General features: G+C 39.5%; 1 protein-coding gene across 1 annotated transcript in view; it reads left to right on the top strand.

The window, feature by feature from the left end:
• agap3 (ArfGAP with GTPase domain, ankyrin repeat and PH domain 3) overlaps window positions 1-14853 on the top strand; it is a 168340-nt gene that overhangs the window by 61701 nt on the left and 91786 nt on the right. Inside the window, exons 2-4 of the mRNA XM_030767656.1 lie at window positions 52-110; window positions 4759-4846; window positions 9874-9959. Coding sequence (XP_030623516.1) covers window positions 52-110; window positions 4759-4846; window positions 9874-9959 — 233 coding nt within the window. The remainder of the gene's footprint in view (window positions 1-51; window positions 111-4758; window positions 4847-9873; window positions 9960-14853) is intronic.

The raw sequence follows: 14853 nt of genomic DNA, 5'->3' as shown, positions 1-14853 counted from the left end.
GAAAATAAACCACTGATGTGTTCGCTAACAGTATATTTTCGGTCTTTTCAGACTCCTTTGTTAACAGCCAGGAGTGGACACTGAGCCGATCGGTACCAGAGCTCAAAGTGGTAAGTGTTCCTGTGAAACCCTCGTCAATAATCCATCACATTTCACCTCACAAAGCCTGTAACTCCTCTCATGACTTTACCTAAATATGAGTTGTAGATACCCTCCATGCTTACAGTTAAAAAATCACAGGAGAACAAAGGTTGTGAGTTTTTCACTTTTACATATCACGGAATACTTTCACTTTCACACATCACTGCATATGGCAGAAAACAGTTTATTTTCTTTCTATCAACAGCTTGCTCTTGTAGAACAAGTTCCTGTTTCTCATTGGTCTCTCACAAATATGTTGTGCATCACTGGCATATCTGCAAGTATATAATGATGGAGTTGCTTCACCTCAGGAAAAATGTAATTCACAATCATCCCAGAACATGACAATGCTGCACAGTGGCAAAATGCATCATGCACATTTATACTCAGGCAGTGATAGAGTCTCAGTGCAGAGTCGTAACAAGGGTTCAGCAGTCATTTTAAAGGATAAGAATGCAGATGCAGAGTGCTCATGTGACTTTTTGCCATCACCTCAGGTGAGATGCCGTTAATATGTCTCAAAAACAGCCATGTGCCTACAAAAATGTGCCTACAGAGCAATCTGCAAAGGAAAGATGGCACAACAGGGAATGTGACAGTTTGGGTACAGGAAAAATGGCAGCTTCATAACAGGTAGACTGGGTTTCCAGAACATTTCAGGATAGGAGACTGCATAATCAGAATACAGTGAATGTTCTTTGTACATTTGTGCTTCCCAAGGATGATTAAAGCGTGACCTTTTATGGCAAAAACTGTGATTTGTTATTGGTTTTATCGGAAGAACACTGAAATAATTGAAACAGTTCAAATCAAGGATGTTGCAATTGAAAGGTTTGGTTACACTTTACTTGGATAGTCCGTCCACAGAGGGTTTATAGAGTACATGTGACGATTCATGAACATACCTACATGTTTTCAGAGTAATTTAGTTGAACTTCAACAACGGTTAGGGTTAGAGTTAGGGTCAGAGTCAACATATGCTACACAAATGCTCAATAGCCTAATGTATACACACATATTCAACAAACAATTAGTAAACCATATTGTTAATTTTGTTCAACAGAGTATATACGAATAATTGAATCTCATAATGTTATTTAAAATGTTGAACTGTTACAAATACCCTGTAAACCTTTTGTGGGCCGACTATCCAAGTAAAGTGTTACCAGTTAGCTCAACAATATTCCAGTGTTTAAACTAATGGAAAGTCTCTAAAAATAATTCAAACTGTGTGCCTTAGAAAGACCAGTTCTGCCGATTTCTCCTACAGGCATGTATGTCTTTTGTAACTCTACACTTTTTATGTTTCCTGATAGGACTGTAAAACAGTTTATTGTCTTTAGTGGTTTTATGATGGTGGGACAGCCTCACTCCAGATAAATAAGACCATGAAGAATGCCTACTGTATTATCAGCCACAATACTGAATGATCATTAATTCAGTTTTCATAGATTGTATGAGTATAAAATCTCAAGCCATTTTAAGTAACTATACCATCACTTCATGATTTCTCAAATGAAATAAAAGCAAATCATTTTTTTTTTTTAATAGTAGATTTATAAGCTCTGAATGTAATCAGTACTACTTCTCAGAAAAATTTAGACAGTTTTTTTTTTTCTTTTTCCTTTTTTATATGCTGAGTTCTGTTTGACTTTTAAGGTCTTATTGTTATGTTTATTGGGGGTTAACTGTTTTGCTGTGTGTCTGTTTATTACCTGCTTTATCTGAGCCATGGTTTTTGTTGAACTCATAGGCCAGTCATAATGCATCACAACACAAGCACTATCACAAGCCTCTGTAGAGAACACTTAATTTCAGGTTTTAAGCCTCTATACAAAACACTTTATTTCACTTTTTTAGCCTCTAAGGAAAGTATTTCAGGTTTTTTGGCCTCTACATAAAATCCCCTGAAACAAGGCACTCTTCTTTTTTGGCATTAATAGAGGCTTATTATTTCACTTTGGAAGAATAAAGGTGATAGAAGGTTGCATATGCTTGCCACAGCACCTCAGTGCAAAACAACAACCATCACCATCATCATCATCATCATCATCATTACTTTACACAAAATGGTTTCATAGAAGTACAGTAAAAACAACAGTTACATGACAAAAACAGAATAACATGACAATAAACTTTAATGTTTAAACACATTTAAAGCTAAACAATAAGTATATGTAATTACAACAACCATAATGATAATCATAAAACACCTTTTAAGTTTTAAAACATCACATCATGTGTTACGACCCCGTCTAGGGTAGGGTGAACATAACTGTGTGGAGCTCCCTCCTTAACTTGCCACCAGCAATAACACAACATGAACATCAACGCTTAGGATTGTTAGTCAGCTTTATTATTATTATTAATGAAACACAAAAGACTTCAGGGGTGGGCAAGGCCAAAATAATAAACAAAACACTGCTAACCAAGAGGAGAGGTAACCACCTTACCTACCCAAAATAATATTAAAAAGAAATACAAATGAACTTCCCTGCCTCCTTAACCAACATAAACAGGAGAAAACATGAGCCAAATAAAACGGCACCCACCCCCTGCCAGTGCTGACTAACAATGAACAGAAAAGTATTTTTAACAACACAGCACGACACAACACGACTATTTACAACTATGTACAAGTCACGCTCGATGTGGACACACGAGTCCACATCTTCTACGCAATAGATTTAAACAAGTGTTTCGCGTGGTGGCAGAGGTTTTGCAGGAGGATGAGCCCAGCTGTGCCTTGCACAGAAGTCGAATTTTCAAACTTCCCTCACCCATCGTCCAGCCAATGGCGAACCGCCAGCAATCTGGAAAGGAAATGGGGCGGGAGTGGGATGAGGAGGAGGAGGAGGAGGAGAGAGAGAGAGAGAGAGAGAGAGAGAGAGAGAGAGGGAGAGCAAAACTGAAACAACAAATACGTCCCAGGACGTAACACATGGCAAAGGAGTGATCTCATTTGTTCTTACTGCAAGCTCTAGAATACCCTATAGCACTTGAACAGATGATGTCTTTGACCTTCGAGGACAGTATGGACTATAAATTTATACTATTTATTTCCAGTATGGAAATATAATCAGGAGCTAAACCATGGAAATGTCTTATGTGTCAGTTCATCAGTTCATCAAAGTTTGGTGGTTAATGCAAGTAAACAAAGCATTATGATATGAGATAAAAGCATATAGATTTCCCCCCCCAGTATTCTCTGAATACATAGCAGGACTCACTTTAGCCTTTGGCAATATCCCCACATTTGCAAAAGCATCATTGAGTCATCTGTTCAGCATGTTGCTCAATATTTCAATTGAATTCAAATTGAACTTAAAAGGACACCCATAAATTTGTAGATACAAACCTAACATTGTCACCTGGTGTCCTAAGGAAGAATGTTGTTTGTTTAGAGTTGTGTGCAAGATAATTAGGACTTCAGGTGTGTCACGTCTTCAAAACCAAAATCACATTCAAATTGGTGTGGTCCTTCAGAACCAGCATGACAGTCACTCACATCAGGATAGTCCTTCAGAAGGGATGGTATGTCCTGGAATACACTGTCACACTGCTGAGAGAGGAATTCAGATAAATATCCTGATGGTGATGCCACTGGCACTGCCAGTGAAAGGGCCTTGAAGAGGTTGGACATCCATGACTCTGGACATGAGGACAGTCCAAGGTGGAGGTCTTTAGTTTTGTGCTTTTTTGCACCCTGCTCTTGAAGGGCATGAAGCAGGAAGAAGACAAAAGAGGCAGCCGCAGTGGCAACTGCACCATTTTGGCTCATGCAGTGGTGGAAAACTCCTTCATCAGCCCTACCACGGTGGAGCAGGCCCTTGGACATCCTTTTCCAATGTGGAGAGTAGTCTCACAAGCCTCCTGGGTTCAGTTTTTTGTCTTTAAAATGGCAAATTGCATGTTTAAAGTCCTCAGCTCAGAGAGTTTATAAATCGGCCATTGTTATTTGCTTTGTTCTGTGTGTATTTGGCACAAATGAAGTTGGGAATTAAGTCAACTTCTGTGACAATGACAAATTGCTCTCCCAGGTAATGGACAATTCTTAGTCCTGAGTCATAGCTAGGATTGCTCCAGTTTCCAGTTGCTCCAGAGCTATCTGTCAGCAAACTTGAAAGACCTAATTATGCTAAAATGACACTTGGAGCCACCACATCATCAAACTTATGACATGGTTCTAAGCTGTCAGAGAAGAGAGCTTCTCTGAGAGCCATGTTAAGGATATGTCCAGTTCTCTACCCTGTAATCAAACTTAAACACTTAGTAAGCATCCCTTTACAATGCAAAGACAAAAGAGTAAAGAGGTGGCCTAAGACACACAGGCTTCAGCCTCTGTTGTCAGTGCTTCCCACATAGTGCTGAACAGGTTTTCTGTGCCTGCATTGACAAATCCAAGTATAGCTCTTGGGAGTGTATTTGGTCTCACACTGTGCCCAAAGCATTTCAAAAGTGTTATAAATTAATGAGTTTTAAACTACTTTAAACTACTTAGTTTTCCAGTGTTTGTTGCATTATTGAGTTGTTTTCATCAATTATTTTATTAATTATGCCCTTTGTACATTTTCACATCACAAAGTACCTAAGTGCTACCCTTCTGTAATTTTGCAGGGCATTGTGGGAAACCTCTCCAGTGGGAAGTCAGCCTTGGTTCACCGGTACCTCACAGGAACCTATGTGCAGGAGGAATCACCTGAGGGTAAGTGTCAGTTGTCACACTATCATAAGAGTACATTGCATAACAGGGAACCACTGGGACTTGTAGTATGTATCTGTCATGGCCTTCTTAGATGAAGAAATTAATTGTGGTTTTACAGATCTATACTCAGAGGCATGCATACCATGAGGCCGGGTTCAGTGCAGTAACTTCCATGGGGCAGTGCAGTAACTGCCACGGGTTTATGAAAATAACGCATATTTTAGATTATTAAAAAAAGTCCTCATGCATTTCATGATGCAATTAAAGCCCTTGTTGCATAGAAAGTTTCCAGACATTGTTTCATGTCACATTTTTATCTGATGTTTTATCTGAAGTGGAACTCCTTTTCAAGGAAGACAACATAACCTTTGACAGCAGATCAGACCTTTGTTGTTGAAGCCATTATCAAAACGGAAGAATAACTCCAATATTAACAGGAGTCCTATGATTCTCTGAAGTTCTGATTTTAGAAAGATAAAGGGAAAGGGAAAAGGGAAAATTATAGCAAGGAAAAAAAAAGAAAAGAAGAAAAAAAAAAAAATTGCTGCAAAAATTGTTGCATGAATGATCACCAGTCTCTCAATGTCCATTAGTATTTGCCTTTTCCACTAAAGAAACAAACAAAAACAGGATTAATGTAATTCCCATGTGCAATACTAAGATGTCTGCTTTGCTGAGACTCATGTAAACATTAGTCCAATTGGGAATTCACACAAAAAGCTAACAACAGAATTAGTTCCTTCCTTTACCTGTTCAGTGTCAACCAAAGATGGAATAATATAGAATTCAAAAGAAAGGTTTTTTTTTTTTGTGTGTGTGTGTGTGTGTGTGTGTGTGTGTGTGTGTGTGTGTGTGTGTGTGTGTCTGCAATGTGTCTGGAAGTTTGAAATGTGCTGATTTACTTCTCTGGTAAAATAAGGATAAAACACTCCATGTCTTGCATCAGCTACATTTCAGGATGCAGGGAATCATTGAGAACAAAACTACTCTAGCCGCATGAGCTGTAGGTCAAACTCCCCCAACAAACAAACACACTATTGATTTAATTGCCCTATCACATACAAAGATCTAACTATTTCTCCTCTCTGAACACTAATATAAAACAAAAAGGTGATCTATTAACCTTATGCAATATTCATCAGCAGTATTTGGATACTTGAAATCTGTATGAACTGAATAGTTAGTATCAAATGGAATAATATTGAACCTAGCCCTAAGCATTAATTAATTAATTAACTACTGATCATGAGCTATTTGCTCATGATCAGTATGGTATTGTTTAAATTGTACAGCTTTTTGCACATCTTTGTGAGGGAATTCCAACAATTCCGGACCTGTATAATCAGATTAAAGGTACACTGGTACGCATATTTAAGGGGACCGCAATGGTGGTGTACTGGTGGATGGTGTCCGACCGATTGTGGTGGGCCGTCTGGGCCAAAAATGCCAGGGCCATTTTTTTTTTTTTTTTCCAGTCCAGCTCTGCTCTTCTCTATACTATTGTTCTACTGTTCTACTGGCAGCTATATGAGAAAGAGATTTCTCATATAGAAAGAGTAGAAGTGGAAGATGATCAATAATATGAAAGTAATTCAGGTAGTAAGATATATGTAATGCTTTGAGTAAGATATATGTAATGCTGTATATATCTAAAAGGAAATTTTCTTTTCCTCAAACTGATTCAAGGGTAGAATCTCTGAATTTCAGCAATTTAATTTCCTGTAACATTACTGTAGTTGTTGGAGTGCAAACATGATATGATGGTGTGTGTGGATCTTGCATGCAGAGCCCCAAGTCATTGTTGTATAGCCTTATCTAATGAACGTCTGTATCAAACCATATGTCATGTATTTGAATGTGCCAAGGAGGTTCTGTGAAGGATGAAGAACAGAGATGACAATCGCCAACAGTGTCCGTTTCAGAGTGGCTCAGAGAATTTCAAGCAATTTAGAACAGTTAAGATTCTTGTAACAAATTTTATTGAATACAGCCCTGCATACAGACCCTCAGATGAAAACCTGTAAGCAGGTAACTTGTAGTACACTGATATTTTGTGCTTGTAAATGGTTAACCATTGTAAGATGCTGATAATGCGGGAAAACTATTTATTGTCAGTGTTTTGATTTTCCCAGATGTAGTCAAACTAGGGTACGATAATAAATGATATTTCCAGATGTGGTCAAAGTTGAGTATGATGGTAAATAGAGACAGGCATTGTCTAATGAATTGAGTATGTTGTAATATTCTCAGTCTAACATGTTCTGATGAATGGAGTATACTGTAGTATTCTCAATCTCACATGTTCTGCTGAATGCAGTATACTGTAGTATTCTCAGTCTAATGCAGTGATTCTCAACTCCAGTCCTGGGGCCCACCATCCTGCACGTCTTTGTTTTAACTCTTCATTATCACAGTTAATTGAGCTAATCAAGGACTTGATGATTCATTGATCAGTGGAATCAGGTGTGTCAGTCCTGAGTTAAAACAAAGACATGCAGGACAGTGGGCCTCCAGGACTGGAGTTTAGAATCACTGATCTAATGTGTTCTGTGGTATTCTCTAACAAAGGGATTCCCAACCGGGTGTTTGTGGACATCCAGGGGTTCATGGCAGAACTGCAGGGAGCTTATGAGATTGTGATGGAAATTAAATTCATTTTTAAGAATATGTTTTATTGAATAAAAACTCAAGCGGGTTCGGCTGATAAAAAGTTTGGGAAGCCCTGCTCTAAGTCTAGGGACTGTAATATTCTCAGTGTCTAAATTTCTGGTTGACCTATGATTGGCAGTTCAGCTGTGGCACTTCAGAAATTAATTAATGGATATTTCAAGCACTGCTGCAAAATCCAGGCATGGAAAACAGATGTAACAACAGTTACTCAGCCATCCTGTGCAATTAGCTGGACTGTGCTGGTTTTTAAAATCTTCTCATAGTATATGCTTTGTATGGTTTCATTAAGTTTAACCATATTTGTTCTGCATTTCATTTCATATACAGTGATTTTGACATTTTTGAATTCATGCGGTAATGAATTGTGTCAGAATTCAAAACATTCCAGACATACCGCAAAAAATCTTTAACTGATAGAATGTGTCAGTCAAATACACACATGTGCACATGCTTCATGGTGGCTCAGTGGTTAACCACTGTTGCCTCACAGCAAGAGGGACCGGTCATCCCAGGTCCTGTGTAACGTGGTGGTCTCTCCCCTAATTGATAACTCAAAACTAACAGACACAGCACAGTTAACACCATGTCTCTAGGTTCGGGGAGGAGGATAGTAAGCGGGCAGAAAAGCACAACAAGAATATGGTTTGGTAGAAAACAGGTTAGTATGTATTTTTTGAAAAAGAAACATATTCACTTCTCAACATGAATTGCCTAACAGATTACAATACTGATAATGATGCCTCAGGGAACAAAATAAAATTAAAAAAAATATAACTCTTTTCTGTCCCACAGTTTCTACCTGGGTAGGTTTCTTTGCTTTAGGCAGAGGTCCATGTGTATTTGGGAGTGTACATGTGGCTGGGGATGCACTTAGAAAGAACAACATGCAGGAAAATTCACATTGCAGCATACACTTAGAAAACTGGCGTTCTCATAACCAAAAAAAAAAAAAATTACATACAGCGTAACATTAACAGAGCATCGAATTACACATCCAAAGGGTCTGTCACACCAGCATACATCTGATCACACGACGCACTTGTACACACACACATACAGATTATCAGCCTCACACAAGTTTATTTCATACAATCATGCAATCTTCAATCATACAACAGTACTCCGATTGTTTTTTTGTTTTTTGTTTTTCTCCACAAAAAAAAAAAAAAAAAAAAAAAACCCTCACTCCTTTATACGCAATGAATTTAGTTCCCAGGTCTATCATTCACTTAACTTTATATATCAATAGCATGCTCAACATGACAAGCAAATTTGCTAGCATAGCACAAGAGAAGAAACTCATCAGAGTTTCGCTCAGACAAATGCACACGTGGGAAAAGTTGCTCTACAAGTTGCTGAGTTATCGTGAATAATGAAATAAGATTGATTGATCGTGCTGCTGCTTCTTCTCAGAAGTGCGCCCCCTAAAGGAATTACCAGTAACTGGTTTATAGAGAATGGGATTAATCCACATGGGTTAAGGCTGATTTATACCTCTACGAGGAGCCTACACCATAGCCTACGCATTGTGAGCATTTATACTTTTGCGTTGGTGTGTCTGCGTCACTCTGTAATGAAACATTCAAGTTTGCGGTGGGATTTCTATGCCATGTGTTGATTTTCTCATGCATTACAAACGATGGACTAATGTTAAATAAAAAGTCGGAATTCAGTCCTTGCACAGCAATATCCGTAAAACAAGTTTTGCTTTCAAAAGTAGGGCTAGTTTTTAAACTTTGGGGGACAAACAAACGGAACTCTCAAAATAACAAGCACTCAGTTCGCCATTTTGCCGAAAATTTTCAATAGCAACTGAAATGGAGTGGATCATGCTGGAACTAAAAAAAAAAAAAAAAAAAGAGAGAGAGAGAGAAAGAGAGAGACTGTACCGCTAAAAATGACTGGTATGGAAACCGGGGGGGGGGGGGGGGGGGGGGGGCTCCAGGCATCCAGGCATCCAGGCTTTGAGAAGGTCCAGTACTAGTATGTTTCTAGTATGTTTCTCTCCTTTCCATTCTGTGCTTTTGCGACTTTTTTTTTTCTTTAATTTTAAATAGAAAATAGAACAAGGCTAATCAATCTTTCAGGAGATCCTCCATGGAAATTGGTTGCAACATGGTCAGTAAAAACGACAGAAAACTGCCGCAGGATCATATTTTCTCGGTGGCTTTGATTGACTGTGTTTTGGATTGGGGTGGTGCTAAACTGAATCTCAAATTAGCATGTCAGGGCAGTGCACTTTGTTAAGCAAGCAGCATGGCCCTACAAAAGAACTTGCTAGTAGAGTGTTTTCAATAACTCTGTCATTTACACCGGATAATAAATTTGGTTTCTAACATCATGCTTCTAAATTGCAGGAGGACGATTTAAAAAGGAGATTGTGGTGGATGGACAGAGTTACCTCCTGCTGATCAGAGATGAGGGGGGTCCTCCAGAGTTACAGGTATGGGATTCACAAGATGAAGCAGATAAGTCATATTCTACTGACCTGAGGGGGGAATTCCTTTTTTTACACCACATTATGAGAGAAGAAACATTAAGAATTTAAAACAGTAAGAACTTCCAAAAGGAGCATTAAATAAGTGAGAGTGCGTCGTGTGACATAACCTTATAGTTTAATCACTGCCTCCGTCTTTCAGTAATGCTCCTCAGAAGCAGTTGAGTCCTAAGTGCAATGTGGCAGTTCATAACCTGTGATAGTAGAGACCCTCTTTCTCACTGTCAGCAGAGGATCTGGGTGTGGCCAAGAGCTGAGTCTGGCCGCTGGATCAGCTTGCTGAGTTACGTAGCATTCTTCTCACACAGTGCCTGCTGTGGCTGTTTGCTCTGTGTTATTAGTATCAGGCATTCCAGGCTTTATTTGTGCTGTCATGTTACAGTTTTTTTCTCAACCTTCTTTCAGTTTTTCTCCCTGAAGTCCTTCCTCATTCTTATCAGCAATCTCTGTGTTTATTTCAGATCCTCTCTGCCACCTCTGAATGGTCTCTGTTTCTGATTAATGATCTGATGCACAGAAGAAAAACTCTAAAAATAACATAAATAAATAAATAAATAAATAAATAAAAAGAGTGAAAACATCTGATAAATGTAAACCATAGGTATTATTAAGTTATTTATGATTCATGATAACTAATCTTTGGTTGGTACATCACTTTTAGGTTAGTAAGTAGTATGTATCCTACACTTTAGTTCAAACTGTCAATCAAAGTGATTTATGACCATCCCCCCCCCCCCCCCCCCCCCCCCCCCCCCCCCCCGTGAGGACACCCCTCCCCTCTCGCCCTCCCTTGGCTGGCATGATTGACAGGGGTAGTCAGGACATATACAGTCCCACTGGTAATAAATACGCTTGACCTGGAAACAGTGTTCTGTACGCATCCTTGTGTTTGTGACTAAGTCTAACGACTTAGGTGTTTAAAAAATGCCTGCATCTACAGTGGCAAACAGTGCGAAGAGGGTGCCTCTCGATACTATTAGCAACAACGCTATGACAGGCGTCAGAAACAAAGTTTGGTGAGACCTTGAAGTTGCTGGTTTGGAACATGTCTACAATGCAGCGTAGAATAGTGCAACACAACAGAAAAGCCACTACATATTTGCTAATCGTTTTGAAAAGGACCCTGATGATTATGTGTATATGTGTTGTGGCGAATACACGATCCTGAATGCGGGTGAAGATATAGATTTTGAGAGGATCAAGACATGCTTGCTCTACATGCGGTTTTCAAGAAGATTGACAGGTTGTTCAAATGGTGTGATGCACTGGACAGATACCAAGACATCAAAGTAAAACTTTTTCAGACGTGTGACTCCGACATTAGGTGTGACTGTGGGGGTGTCCATTCGGAATCACTGCTCATTCTCTACATGCATGAAAAAGACTGTCAGCTCCGATATGGACCCCATCTCAAAGACTTGTTGACCACTGACTAGCTACGTCACAGGTAAATGAAACAACCATGCCTGAAGACCGCCGTTGGTTTGATGAATTTTGCGAGAAGCTTGGGAGAATGAATTTGACTTACACATGAAGACGTGGATGGCTGCATACCCCCAGTGGGGTTCAAACTCATAAAGGCCGCTGTGAGAGTCATACTCGAACACATCATTGAAACAAAGTTGCAGGAACATTGTTTTTGGTGTGAAGTGAACCACCCTAGTCAGTTACAACATTTATGTCTCTTTGAACCAGACCCCTACTTTTTTCATTCACACATTGAGGAAATAAAAGAGAAACTTTTTAAGCTGGAGTTACCACAAGCCATCGCGCGCCTTTTGGGGGCATACGGACTACGACTACACCCGCAAAAAATCCACGGCTCTGTGGAGGCTATTGTCTACGAGCTGGAAGACAAACTGTACATTTGCAGGAAACTGAGGGAAATCAGGGAAAATCTTGTTGATCCGCAGTGTGAAGAGGTTGTTTACGACGCTCTGGACTGTTGGCGGGGAAGAAGTGGCTGACTTGTGTCAACATGGGGAGTATTTGTGGTGGGGCCTGGCGGGGTTTGTCAAACAGATTTGTTAAAAAAACAGCGTATGAAATTTGAATTAACTTCTTTTTTATACAAAATTATAGCCGATGAGATTGACAATTTTAACGCTGTACACACGGTCGTGTTTGTCATGTGACTGTAAAGATATTTTGGAATGTGTGGACTCGTGCCAAAGAAGTCTCGACGTCGGACACATTATTTGTCTGTGTACATACATAACAGATGTATGTGTAATCAAATTGTCGAAAAATGAATCAGTAAATGTGTATAAAGTAGCTGAAATATTAGTTGATTTTTTGCTCGAGAGAAACTTTGATGCCTGTGTTAAATTTTTGGACTACATCAATACTTTGTGAGTTTGTATTCTTGTTGAAAAGTGAATGTCTGCAAAGTAGTTGAAATATTAGTTGATTTTCTGTTTGAGAGAAACTCTGATGCATGTGTTAATTTTTTTACATCACCTGAATTCATTGTGAGTTTGTATTCTGTCAAAAATAAAAGGCGTGAATCAAAACATTTGAAATCTGTTTACTATACACCCTCTAATGCAGGTTCTTTTGGCGGTAAAACATGCTTAAAAGAGGCGGTGTTAAAAGACACTGGTGTGCGCACCTTCGACAAACAAGTTTCTGATTGGTTAGCCGGAGAGGACATCTATGCGCTTCACAAACCTGTTTGCGTTAACTATAAGAGGAATAGACTGATAGTGCACGGCACTGACATACAGTTTCAAGCCGACCTGGTGGATATGACCGCATATGCAAAGGAAAATGACAACTTCAAATTCATGCTGACTTGTAAAGACGGTTTCAGCAAATATGCATGGGCCTGTGTTATAAAAAACAAGACGGGATTGGAGGTAGTGAGGGCATTCGAATCCATACTGAAGGAAGGCAGTGTCCCCCAGAAGTTGCAGACTGGCCATGGAAAAGAATTTTTTAACAAACATTTTCACGATGTAACGGCCAAATATGGGATTCACCATTTCGCCATGGCCAGTGTACTAAAAGCTAGCGTTTTTTGAAAGTTTTAATAGGTCGATTAAGGGTAGAATGTGGAGCTATCTCACGACCGTCAATTCTAAGCGATATATAGATGTTTTGCAAGATTTAATCACCTCCTACTACAACAGCTATCATCAGAGCATTAAGATGAGACCTGTAGACATCACCAGAGAAAACAAAAGTAACGTATTTAAGACTTTGTACGGTGTGAAAGATGCAAAGGACAAGAGTGTCATGTTTAAATACAAGACTGGAGATGTGGTAAGGCTTTCCAAAGTGAGAGGCCCTTTTACAAAGGGGTACGGGCAAAACTACACGCACAAATTTTTCACCATAGCCAAGCGCATTACGCGAACGCCACCCATCTACAAGCTGAAAGATTATGACGGCGATATAATAGATGGATGTTTTTATGAAGAAGAGTTGCAAACAAAAAACAGTGGTAGAAATAAAACTTTCAAAGTTGAGAAGATTTTAGAAAGAAAAAAAGGTGGGTAAAAAGAGCATGGTTCTCGTAAAATGGCTTGGATGGCCATCTAAGTTCAACAGTTGGGTTTGTGAAGAAGACGTGGTTGACGTTTACAATCACTTTTAAAAGTTTTTTGTAAGTTGTTTCATTTGCAGTAGACAAGACCATGGGTGACGACAGGTTTTACATAACGTTGTCTTGCAATTCCTCTTGGTTGGTGTATCCTGACAACGAAATATTCAAGTACAGAACCAAACTGGCCAGGCCAATAATACTGAAAGGCGACTGGCAGGTTGGTTTAATTGAATTCCAGTATCCAAGAACGTGGGATACTTTTGGTGAAAAAGACGGTACTTTTGTCCTCATTGATAAAACTTATAACGGGACAACCAGATACAAGCTGTGTCGAGGATATTACCCGAACATATTGGCTCTGGTAGATGAGATTAATGTACACTTAGCGAGACACAATGTAAAGTTTAGTTATGATGCCGTGCAAAACAAAATTTACATGCAGACAAGGTGCAACATAGCGCTAAAATTCTATGGAAAACTCGCAATAATATTAGGGTTAAATACAACAGGTGTTCTTGACTCGGCTGATGCCCCTGAGTCACCGGAATCGCAGCTGGAGAAGGTTTACGTACCACACCCTGCAGACATATACGGAGGCTTCTAGACTCTTTTTGTTTACACCGACATAATCGAGCATCAAGCTGTGGGTGACTATTTTGTTCCGCTGTTGAGATGTGTACATATATCGGGGAAAGGCAACGAGATTAGATACGACATAGCACACTACATACCTGTGTCTAAAACACACATCAGTGACATCGCTATAGAAGTAAAGACCGATCAAGACGAGAAAATTCCTGTTTTAGGTACGGTAAAGTGGTTGCAAAGCTTCATTTCAGACCTGTGAAAGAAAAGCTCAGATTTTGAAAGGATTAAACCGTTTAGCCCCTACGCTGTGGATCCACAACGTTACGTCGCTTGTTATCAAAATCAGGCTGCGGGCCTCCTGCCCAGCTGTGCGGGAAGTCCTACCATGTATGGTACGGGGATCAGCGGTATTTTTCGAGGGCTTTCTTTTCGAATGGCCGCACCCCTATTTAAAAAAGGATTCAGCATTGCTAAACCGCATCTTAAGACCGGCACTAAAAACATTTTTAGTGAAGTAGTCAGCAATGTCCTGACACGTGTAAACAATGCCGGCAACCAGATCTGTGAAAAGACCACTCAGTAAGAGGTTAGCACCACGTGCAAAGAAAAACAAAGGGAAGCCTAAGAAGCTGTCATTGTCAAAAAGAAAATCGTGGGGTAAATACTGTGGTCATGCATCAGCTGGAAGAGATTTCAACACCATCT

This window comes from Chanos chanos, chromosome 3 (assembly GCF_902362185.1).
Source record: "Chanos chanos chromosome 3, fChaCha1.1, whole genome shotgun sequence".
NCBI classification, from domain to species: Eukaryota; Metazoa; Chordata; class Actinopteri; order Gonorynchiformes; family Chanidae; genus Chanos; species Chanos chanos.
The sequence above is the reverse complement of the archived record's forward strand: the minus strand, read 5'-3'. Positions and strand labels throughout refer to the sequence as shown.